Genomic DNA, 13696 nt, shown 5'->3' with positions numbered 1-13696 from the left:
TTTTCTCCCCCCATCTTCATTCTTTCCGCCTCTTATTCCCTTCTCTACCCCGTGTTTGATCTCCGCTCTACTCATTCCCTCGTTCCATTCCTTGTCCCTCCATCTCCATGTCCATCTTCGCGCTTACGGCGTTATTCGCCAAGCACTACACCAACTTTCCGCAATTGGCGCTGACCATGCATCGAGGTCAAATTGATCGCATACATAGAATGCGATATCGGGGACACGGTATGTTCTTCTTTTGTCTTCCTCTCTCTCTTCCTCTCCATCTTCCTCTCCATCATCTTCTCTCTCTTCCTCACTGTCTTCCTCTCTCTGTCTCTCTCCATCTTCCTCTCTGTCTTCTTTTCCGTCTTCCTCTCCATCTTCTTTTCTGTCTTCCTCTCTATCTTCTTTTCTGTCTTCCTCTCTATCTTATTCGTTATTTTTCTCTCTGTTTTCTTTCTGTTTTCCTCTTTCTCTTCTTTTCTGTCTTCCTCTCTGTCTTCCTCACTATCTTCCTCACTATCTTCCTCTCTCTCTTCCTCTCTCTCTTCTCTCTGTCTCTACGTCTCGCTCTACCTTATTCAATTCTCCTCTTCATTTCACCCCTCTGTATAGTTTTACTAACATGATTCCACAGCCTTCCTTGATCACCGTCATCGCCCTGACCTGGCATGATGGTGGGGGAGGGTTTGGGCAGTGATGGCGGGTGGTCTATTGAGGCCTCAGCCTCCTTCCGGGCTCTCTTCCGCCGTCAACGCCTGTAAGTGACGGCGGTCGGCTGTCGCGAAAGCATACGATAAGTTCAAGCAATACGAAACAAGTGCGAAGAACCACACTCGGGCTTCGAATCCGCTGGTTCCATCGAAAACCCCCACTCGCTCGGAATCTCATGGACGCGAATCCTTTTCACGAAGATTTCTGGGTCCCCAAAATGAAGAAAAATAGGTGTCTGTGCTTGGAATGACGTCTCAACTGTCCGATGATCGCGATTCAATATTCCATTCACCACTACAATTTCGTGTACAGCCCCTCTCATCTTTCCTCCGGCATTTGTCCTACTAAGTTTTTGAGTTCTGGGTCTTCTTCATCTACACGCCTCCTGCGCTCTCGTGCTCTGCTCATCACAACTCTCTGTTCAAATTGTTGCAACATACTGCCGGCGTTTCCACCCAACTGAGCATTGGCTTCAATCACCAAAAGAGCGGGTGGGACTTTGCATTCTGGCCATTACCACTTTTTCAACACTCAACAAGAGGCTTGAGAACTTGCTGCACTTGTGCCATCAATTTGGGTCAATGGCACTTTTATTTCTTCCACCAACCACTATCATTTGTTTTCGAGCCATCATTTTGAGCCTTGGACTTGGAACTCTCATCTTTTGTTGGATATTGTTTTGGGGCTGGGTAGAATTGCGGGTGTCTTTTGATCAGGGGGATATGGCTTGTGTCTCAGCTGAATACTATCTTCCCGGATCACAGCACGAGAGTTTGCGTTGGAGAGGCGGATGAGACATCTTGAGGGTAACAGAGTTTGAATGGCTTTTTCTCTCTCTCCCTACTTTTTTTCTTTGCTGTCTTGGGAGGCTGTGGGAAGCTCTTGGGTAATGGTGGTTGGATATCTTTCTAATTTTGCTTCATTTTTCTTGTCGGGTGGGTGGTGGGCAAGTTTGGGAAAACAGTGATTGGATGTTTGTACCTTTGTTTTGTTTCGGGTGGGTGGTGGGCAACTTTTGGAAACATGGAGCGTTGATGTTTTATTTTGTTATTCCTTTCTTTCTTTTCTTTTTCCTCTTTGTTCTTTCGGGTTCTCTTTCGGTCTCTGCGTGGGGAAAGGGGGGGGGGGGGGCGGAAGGGAGAGCAGAATTTGGACAAAGGGCTTTGGACTTTCTTTTGTACAATAGATGGTGGGAGACTAATGGTCAATAAATTTGGATAATTTTTTGATACTTCTGCTTACGTTCATTCCGATGAGCGCTTTCTTTGCGGTAAAAATGACAAGCAATGCGATAAATTCTACGTCTTTTGGGGTAATCTTCTTCCTCTATGTCCACCCAATTGACGGAAATGGTACAGAATCAATCCCTAGGGAAAGGGATTCTATTGCACATAATCACAATTGAAATCACGCACCATCGGCAGCCGCTTGTCCCCGGGAATTTGGATATAACGGTCCTCAGAACAGCCGTGATATGAGGAGGTGATGGTGAAATGGTGGAACGCGTTTTCTGCGCGGTAACTGCAAAATAATTATCACATACTGAACTGCAAAGACCGTGATGCGTCAAATTTTACTCTAGGAGATTTACATTGATGTTTTCGACTGCTACGTAAAGAGAGCTGCTAGAAAGCACAGGTTTCATACAATTATTGGCCAGACCAGTAGCCAGGACAATTGTCGCCAATGGCTGTTCAACCGAAGTAATATATTATACAATTGTTGGAATAGATTGGATCGTACATCGTCCCCGTAGATTCGAGGGTGTGAACAATGTATCGTAAACCGTGTATGAGGGCTCCAGATGGCCAGCGACGCTGCGGAGAGAACTCGCAGCAATATATGGGATGTTTATGTCGTGCCTGGTGATACTCGACAAGGCCAGTTGGAGAGAACGTCTGTGATAAACCTTTTCAGAGAGTGTATGGCACGGGAATGTTGTCGGACTTTTGGAGGTTACGCAATGATTGCATCTAGCAGACAGAGCAATATTAGCCGGCGACAGCTAAGTGCGTCCCTGGCATCTTGGAAAGCTGGATTTGATACCGTTTGAATAATATATGGGACCTTGCAACGGCGCTCAAGATGAAGTTCGTATTCAATAATGGCACAAGGATATAATTGTTGCCTATGGCCAGCTCGCGGTAGTTGTAGTGGAAATGAAAAGGATAGAAAGGGCAACAACGTTTTCGACCGAGTATCAGGCCTTCTTCTGGCTGAAGGAAATACGCTGGTGTTCACGGAGCTGTTATCATTGAACAGAGATGGCGGTCGCCCTTTGGCGGCTCTCAAGAGAATCCTTCAATCCAGATGAAAGAACTTTCAAGAAAAACACACAGTACGTGCCATGTTGAAAGGATGATCTAGTTAATGGACAGGCAGGTGGACTTTGCTGATAATACGTGTAGCCACCACCTTGGCCAGCATTTTCCGTAGCAAGCCATCGATGACCAGTTTCCACGACTAGTTGCCAAGTTTCCGCAGCCGAGTTGATGAAGGTAAGACGACACAGAGATTTGATCTTGGTTGAAGATAGTCACAGCTTTTGATAGTTTGAGTTTGTGCGGGAGAATTCGAGTAAATGCTAGGCCTAAGAATTATTTTCTGGTTAGCATGATATCCACGCTGTTAAAGTACCGGAGTCTCGTCTACTCCCTTACATGACTCGGCAGGCCTGTCATCTTGCCGGATATCAGAAAAAGGGCATCGACTGTGGTTTCTTGAAAAGGACGTGTATTGAATCAGCAGCTAGGTTTGTTTCTGAAGAAAATGAAGAGATACATTATTTGGGTTATTTTGAGGGAAAGTAAATTCATTCAGAGGGCGTGTTCCGGAGAAGAAGATGCCGAGGCCGATGTTACGTAAGTCGAGGCCAGGTTGGGTTCAACTTGCAATAACCGCTTTTGCAGTAGACACGATGATTTCAAATCTCGTCTTTTGGTTCAAGACCTAGGTTATTTTCTTTCTGTGGTTGTTTACAAGTTTTCTTTACTGATGCTCCTTCAGATCCCTAGACGCCACGCGTCCTTCTAAGCTACAAGGTTTCTTGAAGATTCCATCTCCCCGTAGCCATGGAGTTCAAATATTCAAGCACTGCCGGTATCCGAGCACCTTGTCGCGACGGCAGAAATAAATACGGCTCCAGTCTTTGTTCAAAATTCGATTCTGTCATCTCTCCTCCGTCGCAACAGTCAGTCATCCGCTCAAGGAACCACAACCGATGAGGGCTTGGCTCTGAAACTACACATCCCATGAACAGCAGCCAAAACCAGAGGCCGTCAGACATGTTCACCTTTTCTTCCAAAAAATGCTCTTCTTGGAGCAAATCAAAGAGATGCGAGGTTACTTCCTGAGCGCTCATTTGCGGGCCTCTGGCTGGAATAGAAGTAAGGATAAAGGCCAGCGAAGCCAACGAAGTGCAGCGTTCGAGGTAATTCGCGTTCTGCTCTAGGGCATAAATGAGAAATCGATACGATATCGACTGTGATTGTCGAAATAACCAGCCTTCTGTGTCGAGCCTGGTCGAAGAGTACGACCACACCGTGCTGGCAATACGGCAATAGGCAACTAGATCTTGCAGCGTGTGATTGAGGTCTTCTGATAGTGCCTCCTGGAAGAAGCCTGTCCCAAGGCGAGGCAATATCGTCAACAGTCCCTCTTCTGTTATTCCACACTCTTCTAGGGTTGCAAAAGGAAGTGGCCCTGGATCCCAGGTCGCGGGAATAACAGGCGGCTTACGGCTGGTAATGGCCATGAATTTGTCTGCCAATATCACGCTGTCCAGCACATAAGGATCGAATCGCTCCCAACCTCCAGCGTCATCTACAACTTGGAGTAGTGTCTTTAGATGCATTCGGCATGCAGAAAAGCCTCGAGATCCTTGTTTGGAGGCCATGGCGTGCCTCTCTGGCAACTGCCTCCACATAATGGGCAAGCAATTCCACATTTCTGTAATTGCGAGACCATACATGGATAGAAGCAGCCAATCGTCGACGACATACCCGGGAGTGGAAAGATAGACTCGCACAGCACGAAGAGCCTTGTCGAGAAAGTATTCTGGCTGCTTGCTAGAGTGGAAACGGCCCATGGTCCAGCCCAAGAGACTGGATCCATATGCAAGAGTCGAGTACATGAGCTTTTGGTCCTCAACACAGCGTTTTAGCCGCAGCTGAAACATTCTGTCGTGCCTCATAGGGGCATGCTGCAGCAGCGTCGACAGCGGGGCAAATGATTCGGCAAGGAAGTTGACTCGTGAGGCGTGAGAAAAGGTAATGTGAAGGATAGCATGGGTGCCAGCATCGAGATTAGCGACGGTGCAGTGGAATGGGTCTGAAGCATTGTAAGAGGGCTGCATGGCCTTTGATAGAGATTTGGATGATGCATATGCTAGTGAGAGTCTCTTTTCTGCCGCTTCTCGCTGCTGTTTCTGCTTTTTATTAACTGCTAATGACTTGGCAGACCGAGCTGTCAAATCATCATTATCAACAAGAAATGTCAACTTTTCTTCAACTGTCTCTGATATTTCCGAGGCTTCCGACTTCGATAGGGTGGTGGTGAATCCAGCCCATGGTTTCGATATCTGCGATGTTTCCGCCTCGTGTCTGCGTCGTTTACTCTGCACATGGCTCAATATGGCTGACCGTTCGCCAGCCTTGCTTCTGGACAGGATACGGGACGTTTGTGTCTTGTTGACAAAAAGCAGTGAGCTATCCATAACAAGTCGAGTCTCGAGCGGCCGGCCTGTCAGTCAGACCATCATACGGCCCACACTAGCTTCATCCAAGCACGATAGGTGATGCTAATAAGCGCCAAAATGCATCGAGAAGCGATGAGAGGCATCGTCTACAATGGGACCATCGGTTGTGCTGATAGCTCAGCCTTTGCCGCCCAGCGTTAGCCCGAGGTCTCAGCCACGGGGCTGTTCTTTATACGCCGCTCACTACTCGGAAACCGGGACTCATTCCAATCGGGCCAAATGCATGCGGAGGATTTCGAAGCCTTTTAATTGGAGACTCGGAGGCCAACGCAGTCTGATTACCGTTTGTGGGAGACACAGTTCCTATTTGGGAATGATGTCTCGCGGGGCAACTTTGCACCGCGGAAAGACTCGACGCCGTAGGTGTGTTAAAATAGAAACATGTAAACAAAGTGACGAGAACAAGGGTAAATTCTGCATGGCATTGGACGGTTATTTCTATTTACCAAGGTTGTTTTCTTTCGGAGAGGCAATTGAACCGATGAAGGATGAAGGATCCCAGGGGGGAACTTGCTGGCCAAATGCGTGGTTTATACCATTTCTGTAGGATACACTACTCTTTTGAGAAATGGCTTCAGCATCACTGCCTCCAATTTTTGGGAAACAACCCATCACGCCCGTTACTAGTGTTTTCATCAGCATCATTAGTAACATCATCAACATCGTCAACAGCGATAGGAGGATAGATGGATAGAAGAAATGTCGACAATGGTTATAAGAGCAGAGATGAATCCAGGTGCTGGACAAGTGAAAGGCTCATCAGCTCCAACAATCCAGCAATCAGATCATTGTTCTATAGCCTCTTCTGCACGACGTTACTATTTCTTTGTTTCCCTCGGCCTCTATTGATTCGAATCAGCAAATTCAATCACCCATCGCATCTTCACAATGCGTCGCCTCTTTTTCGGAAGCTTCGTTCTGTCGGCCGCACTTGGAGCCAATGCGGCTCCAGTCACTGGCACTGACTCCAGTTGTCTACCTGTTGTAGACTTGGGATATGTTTGTCACGCCTCCTCCAAGCCAATTGCCTACTACTCACACATCGTCTTACTTGTATAATAACAGGAACTGCATCAAGCCCTCTCCTACAATACCACGACGCAAGCCTACACATTCCAGAACATTAGATACGCCCAGCCTCCCGTTGGTGACCTTAGATTCCGAGCCCCAGCTCACCCGAAAACGAACCGAACGTCTGTCCAAACCGGCTCCGAGTTGCGATTCTGCCCTCAAGGCGTCCCAGTTTGGCAGGGTGACGCATATACCCCCATCGGCAAATACTCAAGCCCAGCCAACGCGTTTACACTTCAGGCTTGGGAGGAGAGCATCAAGGACGGTAAGCCGTTGTCAGTTGACTGGAATGCGGGCGCTCAAGAAGACTGCCTCTTCCTTGATGTCCACGTAACCAAAAAGGCCTTTGAACAGGCGAAGTCGAAGTCAACATCGTGTGGAGGTGGCGGAGCCCCTGTACTTGTCTGGGTAAGCTCAGCTGGGTCTTTATACTGGGATAGGTTTACTTTGATAGTGTTTATATCTGACTTGTGCTCACGGTAGATTCATGGTGGTGGCTTCGCTCTCGGCTCCAAGACTGGAACACCAACTCCTGGTTACGATCCCGTTGGTCTTTTTGAACATGCTGCTGCAAATTCTGATCAAGGTCTCGTCTTTGTTGCACTCAATTATCGTCTTGGGGCCCTCGGATTTATGGCAGGCACTGAAATTGAAAAGGATGGAAACCTGAATGCAGGCCTTCTCGATCAAAAGTTTGCCCTGCAGTGGGTTCAAGACAACATCCACCTGTTTGGAGGTTCCAAAGAGCGCGTCACCCTAATGGGAGAGTCTGCAGGCGGCGGCTCAGTCCTCCTCCACATGACTGCGAACCATGGCAAGGGCTCTGGTCTGTTTTCTCAAGCTATCCCGCAAAGCCCAGCCACCATCCCCACGATGCAGGTGGTAAAAGACGGCTATAGCCAGTTTCTGTCGTATCTCAACGTCACCAGCTTGGAAGAAGCCCGAGCTGCTGACACGATAGCCGTCATTGCTGCCAATGCTGCGCAGATTGGAGCCGCGGCAACCACGACTTATATCTTTGGCCCTGTGATTGACGGCAAATACATTACAGATTCCCCTGCCAAACTGATTAAAGATGGGAACTTTGACAAATCTGTAAAGGTATTGGCTGGCCATAATATGTTTGAAGGCGCGTTCTTCTTCGATCCTAATGTAACCACCAATGACGAGTTTAGCACCTGGATCAGTCGATCATTTGCCGGCCTTACGAACAAGGATATCACTCATCTAGCCACCTCGCTGTATCCCCCGCAGTTTGACGGATCTCTGGGATACGTCGACATGGATACTCGGCAAATGAAGCTCTGGAGCGAAGCTGTCATTGACTGCAACTATTATTGGGTTGGGCAAGGCGTCCGTGACAAGGGATATGCTTGTGAGTGAAGACCCCTCCGTAGGATTTCCGACTTTCCTTGTCTAGGCAGTAGTGTCCTGTTCTGAAGGGTGTCATTTTCTAACGGCCTTTATGCAACTTCAGACGAATTCGGCATCTCTCCAGGATTCCATATCCAGGACCTCAAGTACACCTTTAACGACCCCACGTCTCCGGCGCCGTGGCCCAAGGCCCAGGACGCTCTGCAAGAAGCCATTGTTACTTTTGTGCAGGGGGGAGTCCCTGAATTCACTAACCATGAGGCTTTCCCGCATCTTGGTTCGCACGGAACCATTGTGAACATAACGTCTCAAGGGGCCGTTGAAACGACCAGGAAGGTGAATGCCACGAGGTGTGACTGGTGGGCTAAACTCTCTCAGTGATTGAGATCTGAGATCTGAGAGACAAGAGGATTCAAGTTAATTTAGGAAGGATTCAGAATCATAATGATGATGTTGGACGATGAGAAAGATGACAGTTGAAAAGGAGGGAGGGTCGGAGTTGGAATTATGATACGGGTGCTGTGTTTGGTACGAGTTAATGCCGTTGTATTTTCGCGCTGATCTTTTCTCTTTCTTTCCCTTTGTGCATGTTGACAGTTGAAAGCAAAACAAGCGGGTAAAAAAAGGAGATGATAATAGTAATAAAACCGCACATCTATAATCCTTCCGGATCCTCTTCCGTTGAACTGTGCTTTTCTTTTGTTGTGTCAGCGTGTCAGCGTGTCAGCTTTATAGGGCAACTATGAGTCAGCCACAATCACCAATTCGGGCAGAGTGGCTGAGTGGTCTAAAGCGTTAGACTTGAATCAACACTTCGATTCTCGCTATCTAATACCTTCGGGTGCGCAGGTTCGAACCCTGCCTCTGTCGAATATTTTTTGCTCCTTTCATGCATTTTATGAGATTATTTTATCTGCTTCTTTCTCTTCTTTTTTGTTTTTTAGTAGCTGGCTTTTTGTATCAAATTTGGTCTTTTGTATTAACCCGCATGCTTTTGTCGGAAATTGCATCGCGTTGTTCAGTTATTCTCTGGACGCAGTTGGCAATTTTCGCGAGACAAGATTTATTACGGAGAAATTGGTCCACAGAAGTAAACCAAGAAGAGAAAAAAAAGAAAGAAACCAAAAAAAAAAAAAAAAAAAAAAAGTAAACGCAGTTAAAAAAAAAAATCATTTAACTTTCAAGGTATATTTTTAAACAAGCAACTCTATATACTACAAATCTTTGCACAACTTCCTCCTCCACATCTCCATCTACGTGGAAAACGAGAATCCAGGGTATCCATTGTCCGAAACCTCCTTAATAGTGCTTCGGTAGTATCCATAGCCGCCCAGCCAGAAGATGCCCGGCAGGTCCTTTCCAGGCGCCATGTTGCCAAAGATGTAAGACTTGACAGTTCTGAACAAGCTGCCCTCTGCGAGCGTTCGGCACTTCTCCATCCACTCGCGCTTGGCCTTTTCCTCGGCCTCGATCAGGACCGTCTTGCCGCCGTTCTCCTTCTTCTTGGCCTCGGCCTTCTCAATCAGCCCTGTGATGAAGTTGCCCTGAGACTCAATCAGCGGCGGCATGTTGGTGAATGGTGACTGGGGCCCAACGATGAAGAACATGTTGGGGAAGCCAGACTCGCTGACGCCGAGATATGAAGTCGGGATGCCCTCCTTGGCCCAGTTCTCCTTCAGAGAGCCATGTGTTCCCTGCAAGTCGAGCTTGATGTAGCTTCCGTCAATGACTTCGTAGCCGGTGGCCAGAATGATGACGTCGAGATCCCACTGCTTCTCCTCGGTCAAGATGCCCTTCTCGTTGACCGTCACAAAGGGGGTGTGCTCATAGTTGACAATGTCGACGTGTTCCTTGTTAAAGGTCTCGTAGTAGCCAGAGAGAGTCACCGGTCTCTTGCCGTAGATTTCGCTGGGCGTCAGCTTCTTCAGTTTATCGGGGTCGGTGATGGACTGCGCAATCTTCTTCTCAAAGTACTTGCAGATTTCCCGGTTGGCCTCTGCGCTGCTGTGGATGTCGCCAAAGGGTCCGTACATGAAGCTGAAGCCGTTGGGGCCGTTGTTCCACAGGTCCTCCCAGATGCGCTCGCGCTCCTCTGCGCTGACGCTCATGGTAGGGGTGGTCTTGTGGACGAGAGGGTGGCCAACGGGGTGGTTGTTGACCTGCTCCCAGATTTCGTCGTAGTTGTTGTTCACCCACTCTCTGTACTCGGCTGACACGGGGCCGTTGGGGTGAGGGACAACGTGCTGTGCTGATCGCTGGAAAGAGACCAGATGCTTCACCTCGTCTGCAATGTTGACCAGAACTTGGGCTCCTGACGAGCCGGTGCCGATGACACCGACTCGCTTGCCCTTGAGATCACGCTTCTCGGGCCAGTCACTATAAAGGTCAGTAACAGCGTTTTTGTTCTACAGAAGGATCCTTTGGCTTACCCGGTGTGGTAGACGGGGCCAGCAAACTTGTCGAGGCCGGGGATCTTGGGGCGGTTGGGCGTGTGGAAAGAGCCGCAGGCCAGAATCAGATATGTGGCCTTGTAGGTCTCGCCATTGGAAAAGTTGACGGTCCATGCGGATGTGGCGGCGTCAAACGAAGCTCCCTTCAACTCCGTGTTCAACTGGATGTGCTGTCCCAGGTCGTAGCGGTCCACAACGTGCTTCAGATAGGCCTGGGTTTCCTTCTGGGGGAGGAAGTGTGTCGGCCACGGGTAAGTCTTTAACAGCTCCTTGTCGAAGCTGTATCTGTACACCTCGCTGGACGAATCACTGGTGGCGCCGGGATATTGGCTCCAGTACCATGTGCCGCCGACCTCGGGGGCTTTCTCGAAGCACTTGACGGAGAGCCCGAGCTCCTTGAGCTTGTAGAGGTTGTAGATGCCGCCGAAACCGGCACCGACGACGATGGCATCAAATGTGGACATTGTGAATGAAGTGTGAATAAGGACGCTGAAAAGAAGAGGAGGGCGTCTTGGTGTTTGCTAGGAGAAAGGAAAAAAGGGGGGAGAGAAGATTGGTGGAAGAGATGAGAGGAGACTGTTGCGGGGGGGGACGCTGCAAGATATATATTGGCAGATGAGGACGGAAGGATTTGTAGTGACGTGTATCCTATCCTAGCACACATGATGGTATTACATGGGCCATCACGGAGACTGTTTTTACAATGTTATGGATCACAGCCACGGTGTTGGTGGACAACGGCGTTGTACTGCCTAGGTATACATTTATCGATACTAAACTAGAGGAAGTACTAGGCATAAATTGTTTATATTGGTTTATTTTCTTTGGATATTTATATGGTATTAACTTTCTATATAATATGTAGTATTTTTAAATACAACATAATTGGTTAAAGCAAGTATATTTAACATGTATTTTGTTTTTATTTTATAAATATTTAGTTATTTTAGTTAACTATATTTTTACTATACTTTTTATAATTTTTATTTTAGAATTATATTAACTGTATTATTTATTTAAAAGTTTATTATATATTTACCTGTCTGCTTTACTGTATTTATTAGCTGATATTTTTTCCCAAAAAATATTATTCGTATGAAGTAAATTAGGACACTAAGAGCGGATATCAGACTATGTAGACTATTTATTAATCCCTGCAAGCGGTCTGCTAACTCCTTATTTCTTATATAAGCACTAAAGCTCGTAAACCGTCTGATAATGGGATGGACTTAGTTAGCAGTCAGCGATGGGAAAAGAACCGCCGTCGTTCCCGAGGAAACTGTATATATTAACCATTTATATTAAGTACCTAGTAGATCTGCGGCATACACTTTTCTAATACTTGTGTAACCTGGGTATATATAGAGTAGGTACTCGTGCTAAGACTCAGCATTAAGCGGAATTTATATAGCGCCATGATCTACATGTTTACATTGCCGCAATTCGCCGTCCATCTAGTTTATGGTTAATGCCAAGGTATATGCAAGACATGGTGGTAGAGAGAACCAACATGGCCATTGCTTAGTTAGGCACTATCTCCATTATTGATTCATAGCTCGGTACGAGCCTAGGAAAAATCACTACTCCATGTACTAGAACGTCTAAGCCATCGATCCGTCGCGAGAAAATTCCATACCTATAGCAGCTAGACTAGCCTATATACGAGACAGGGTGCAAATACTTTTTATTTTCTTATACAAGTCTTGTCTGCCTCTGACTGTTTGCAACGAATCAAACAACTAGTGCTAGTGTTGCTAGTGCTTGCTAATGCTTGCTAGCTACATGTATTACATCTAGTGCCAGGCCATATAAGCGAGGACAATCCCGTTGCGGATCGGGCTAAAGTGCATAATCGTAGAAACTAGGTGCGGCCCGTAAGCCTTTTCTAATTACAGTTGGCATGGCGTATACGACAAGTAAAAGATGGACTGCCGGGTCGGGGGGGCTAGAAGCTGGCTAGAAAATGAGGCAGCCTCTTTGGCAAATAACATCAACGGCCTATTTTCAGCAAATGCCGGACAGGTAGAATGGGTAAATCTCCGGAAGGAATGGAATATGTATCAAACTTGCTCAAACTTGGTACAATTGCCACGATCAAGTGCCGTACAAGCAGCAGGTTTGTCTTATCACCCTTTTCCGTGTGTGGATTACAACCAAATAGGAATATCCGTGTGCTAGCCCCATGTCTTGTTCTAGCGCAAGCAAAACGACAGGGATCCATCTTTATCTGTTCCAGCTTGCAAAGTAATACAAATTCCAAGTAATACAAATTCCCACCAAACCCACCTGGAAGGGGGAGCATACAGCAGAGCTGCGGAGGCGCAGTTTGCGCTGTACGGCTCTGCCGAGAAGCAACCCCTCTTTCTGGATTCAAGAAGGATTCGCTCAATATACTAGACTATAGGCTATAAAACCGGTACTTCGGGCTGTGCTGGCCCCCGTTACAGCGGCACCACTACCAGACTATACATACGCAATCCTTCGTCCGATGCCCCGGCCCCGCAGATATCTTTAATAATTATCCATGTGTTTCAGTGACTAGGACTGGCTATCTCTCCTTGTAGGCTGTAAGAAACGGCGGACCGTACCTCGGAATCTAACCCCCACGTTCCGTTGAATGGCAGTGATGCTCAGGCCTGGACGAATGGGATTGGCAGAGCTTATATTATGCCGTCGGGGTAAGGCGGGTAGCCTATGCATTCAAGAAATGGCCGGCAAGGCATTTGTAGGGCTTGCTGTATGATGGAAAAGGCATTTATCGCATGTATTCTGATTGCCAAGCTTTGAATAGGAGTAACACTTGGGCCAAGATGAATAGCAAGAGGAGAGCTTATAATACACCATCAAGGTGGAGCAGATAGCCCACGTACAAAAGAAAATAACCGGCGAGTCATTGTAGGGCGTATCGTATATCGTATGACTGAAATGACATATGTACTGGACGTACATATCGTAGCAGTATATTAATAGCCGAGATGCAACCCTACATGATGTCGTCTGGTGCACATAGTCGCAGGAAAGTAACCAGGGTTAGAATCCCAAAAACCGTTTTACAACCATATGCAGCTATGACAGCATTCTAGCGCTGCTTGGAACTTTCGATCATCAAAAAGCAGTAGAGATTAAGGTGCTTAGCTTATTACTAGATTAGGTCTCACGGTCAGCTACTAGCAATAAATCATGCTTTACGTTGTAATTGGTGACGAAATAAAGATGCCAAGACTCGACAGCGGACATGAGCAGGTAATATACGATTGGCTGGGATTCAAGTCTAACTGCTTAATAAACTCATCTGACCGTATACGTGTGTTTAAAAGCAGAGGTGTGTAACTAAAGAAGGAGGAAT

At 47.1% G+C, this 13696-nt stretch overlaps 3 protein-coding genes and 1 non-coding gene across 4 annotated transcripts; 2 read left to right on the top strand and 2 right to left on the bottom strand.

The window, feature by feature from the left end:
• Positions 1-3733: 3733 nt before the first annotated feature.
• Positions 3734-5558, bottom strand: TrAFT101_000282 (uncharacterized protein; the record flags this gene model as incomplete). The annotated part of the gene is made up of 1 exon (XM_024904870.2): positions 3734-5558. Exon 1 carries the CDS (start codon positions 5411-5413, stop codon positions 3734-3736), a length of 1680 nt encoding a protein of 559 aa, XP_024764487.2. The 5' UTR covers positions 5414-5558.
• Positions 5559-6343: 785 nt separating this feature from the next.
• Positions 6344-8281, top strand: TrAFT101_000281 (uncharacterized protein; the record flags this gene model as incomplete). The annotated part of the gene is made up of 4 exons (XM_024902271.2): positions 6344-6454; positions 6521-6934; positions 7010-7901; positions 8004-8281. 4 exons carry the CDS (start codon positions 6344-6346, stop codon positions 8279-8281), a joined length of 1695 nt encoding a protein of 564 aa, XP_024764485.1.
• A 387-nt stretch (positions 8282-8668) lies between these two features.
• On the top strand, positions 8669-8770 carry TrAFT101_000280. Its single transcript has one exon. It is a non-coding gene; the product is annotated as a tRNA-Ser (tRNA).
• A 303-nt stretch (positions 8771-9073) lies between these two features.
• Positions 9074-10956, bottom strand: TrAFT101_000279 (uncharacterized protein). Its single transcript, XM_024899188.2, has 2 exons — positions 10330-10956; positions 9074-10276 (listed from the first exon to the last, which is right to left on the bottom strand). The coding sequence occupies exons 1-2, from the start codon at positions 10812-10814 to the stop codon at positions 9154-9156; spliced, it is 1608 nt and encodes a 535-aa protein (XP_024764484.2). The 5' UTR covers positions 10815-10956; the 3' UTR covers positions 9074-9153.
• Between the last annotated feature and the right edge of the window lie 2740 nt (positions 10957-13696).

This window comes from Trichoderma asperellum, chromosome 1 (assembly GCF_020647865.1).
Source record: "Trichoderma asperellum chromosome 1, complete sequence".
Classification (NCBI taxonomy): Eukaryota; Fungi; Ascomycota; class Sordariomycetes; order Hypocreales; family Hypocreaceae; genus Trichoderma; species Trichoderma asperellum.
This window is presented reverse-complemented; position numbering and strand designations above follow the sequence as displayed.

What these genes read in the sequence shown, in the direction of transcription:
- TrAFT101_000279 (XM_024899188.2), bottom strand. Translation starts at nt 10,814, where the DNA reads ATGTCCACATTTGATGCCATCGTCGTCGGTGCCGGTTTCGGCGGCATC. An exon ending in GGCCCCGTCTACCACACCGG is followed by an intron (nt 10,277 to 10,329) that starts GTAAGCCAAAGG and finishes TGACCTTTATAG; the next exon opens with TGACTGGCCCGAGAAGCGTG.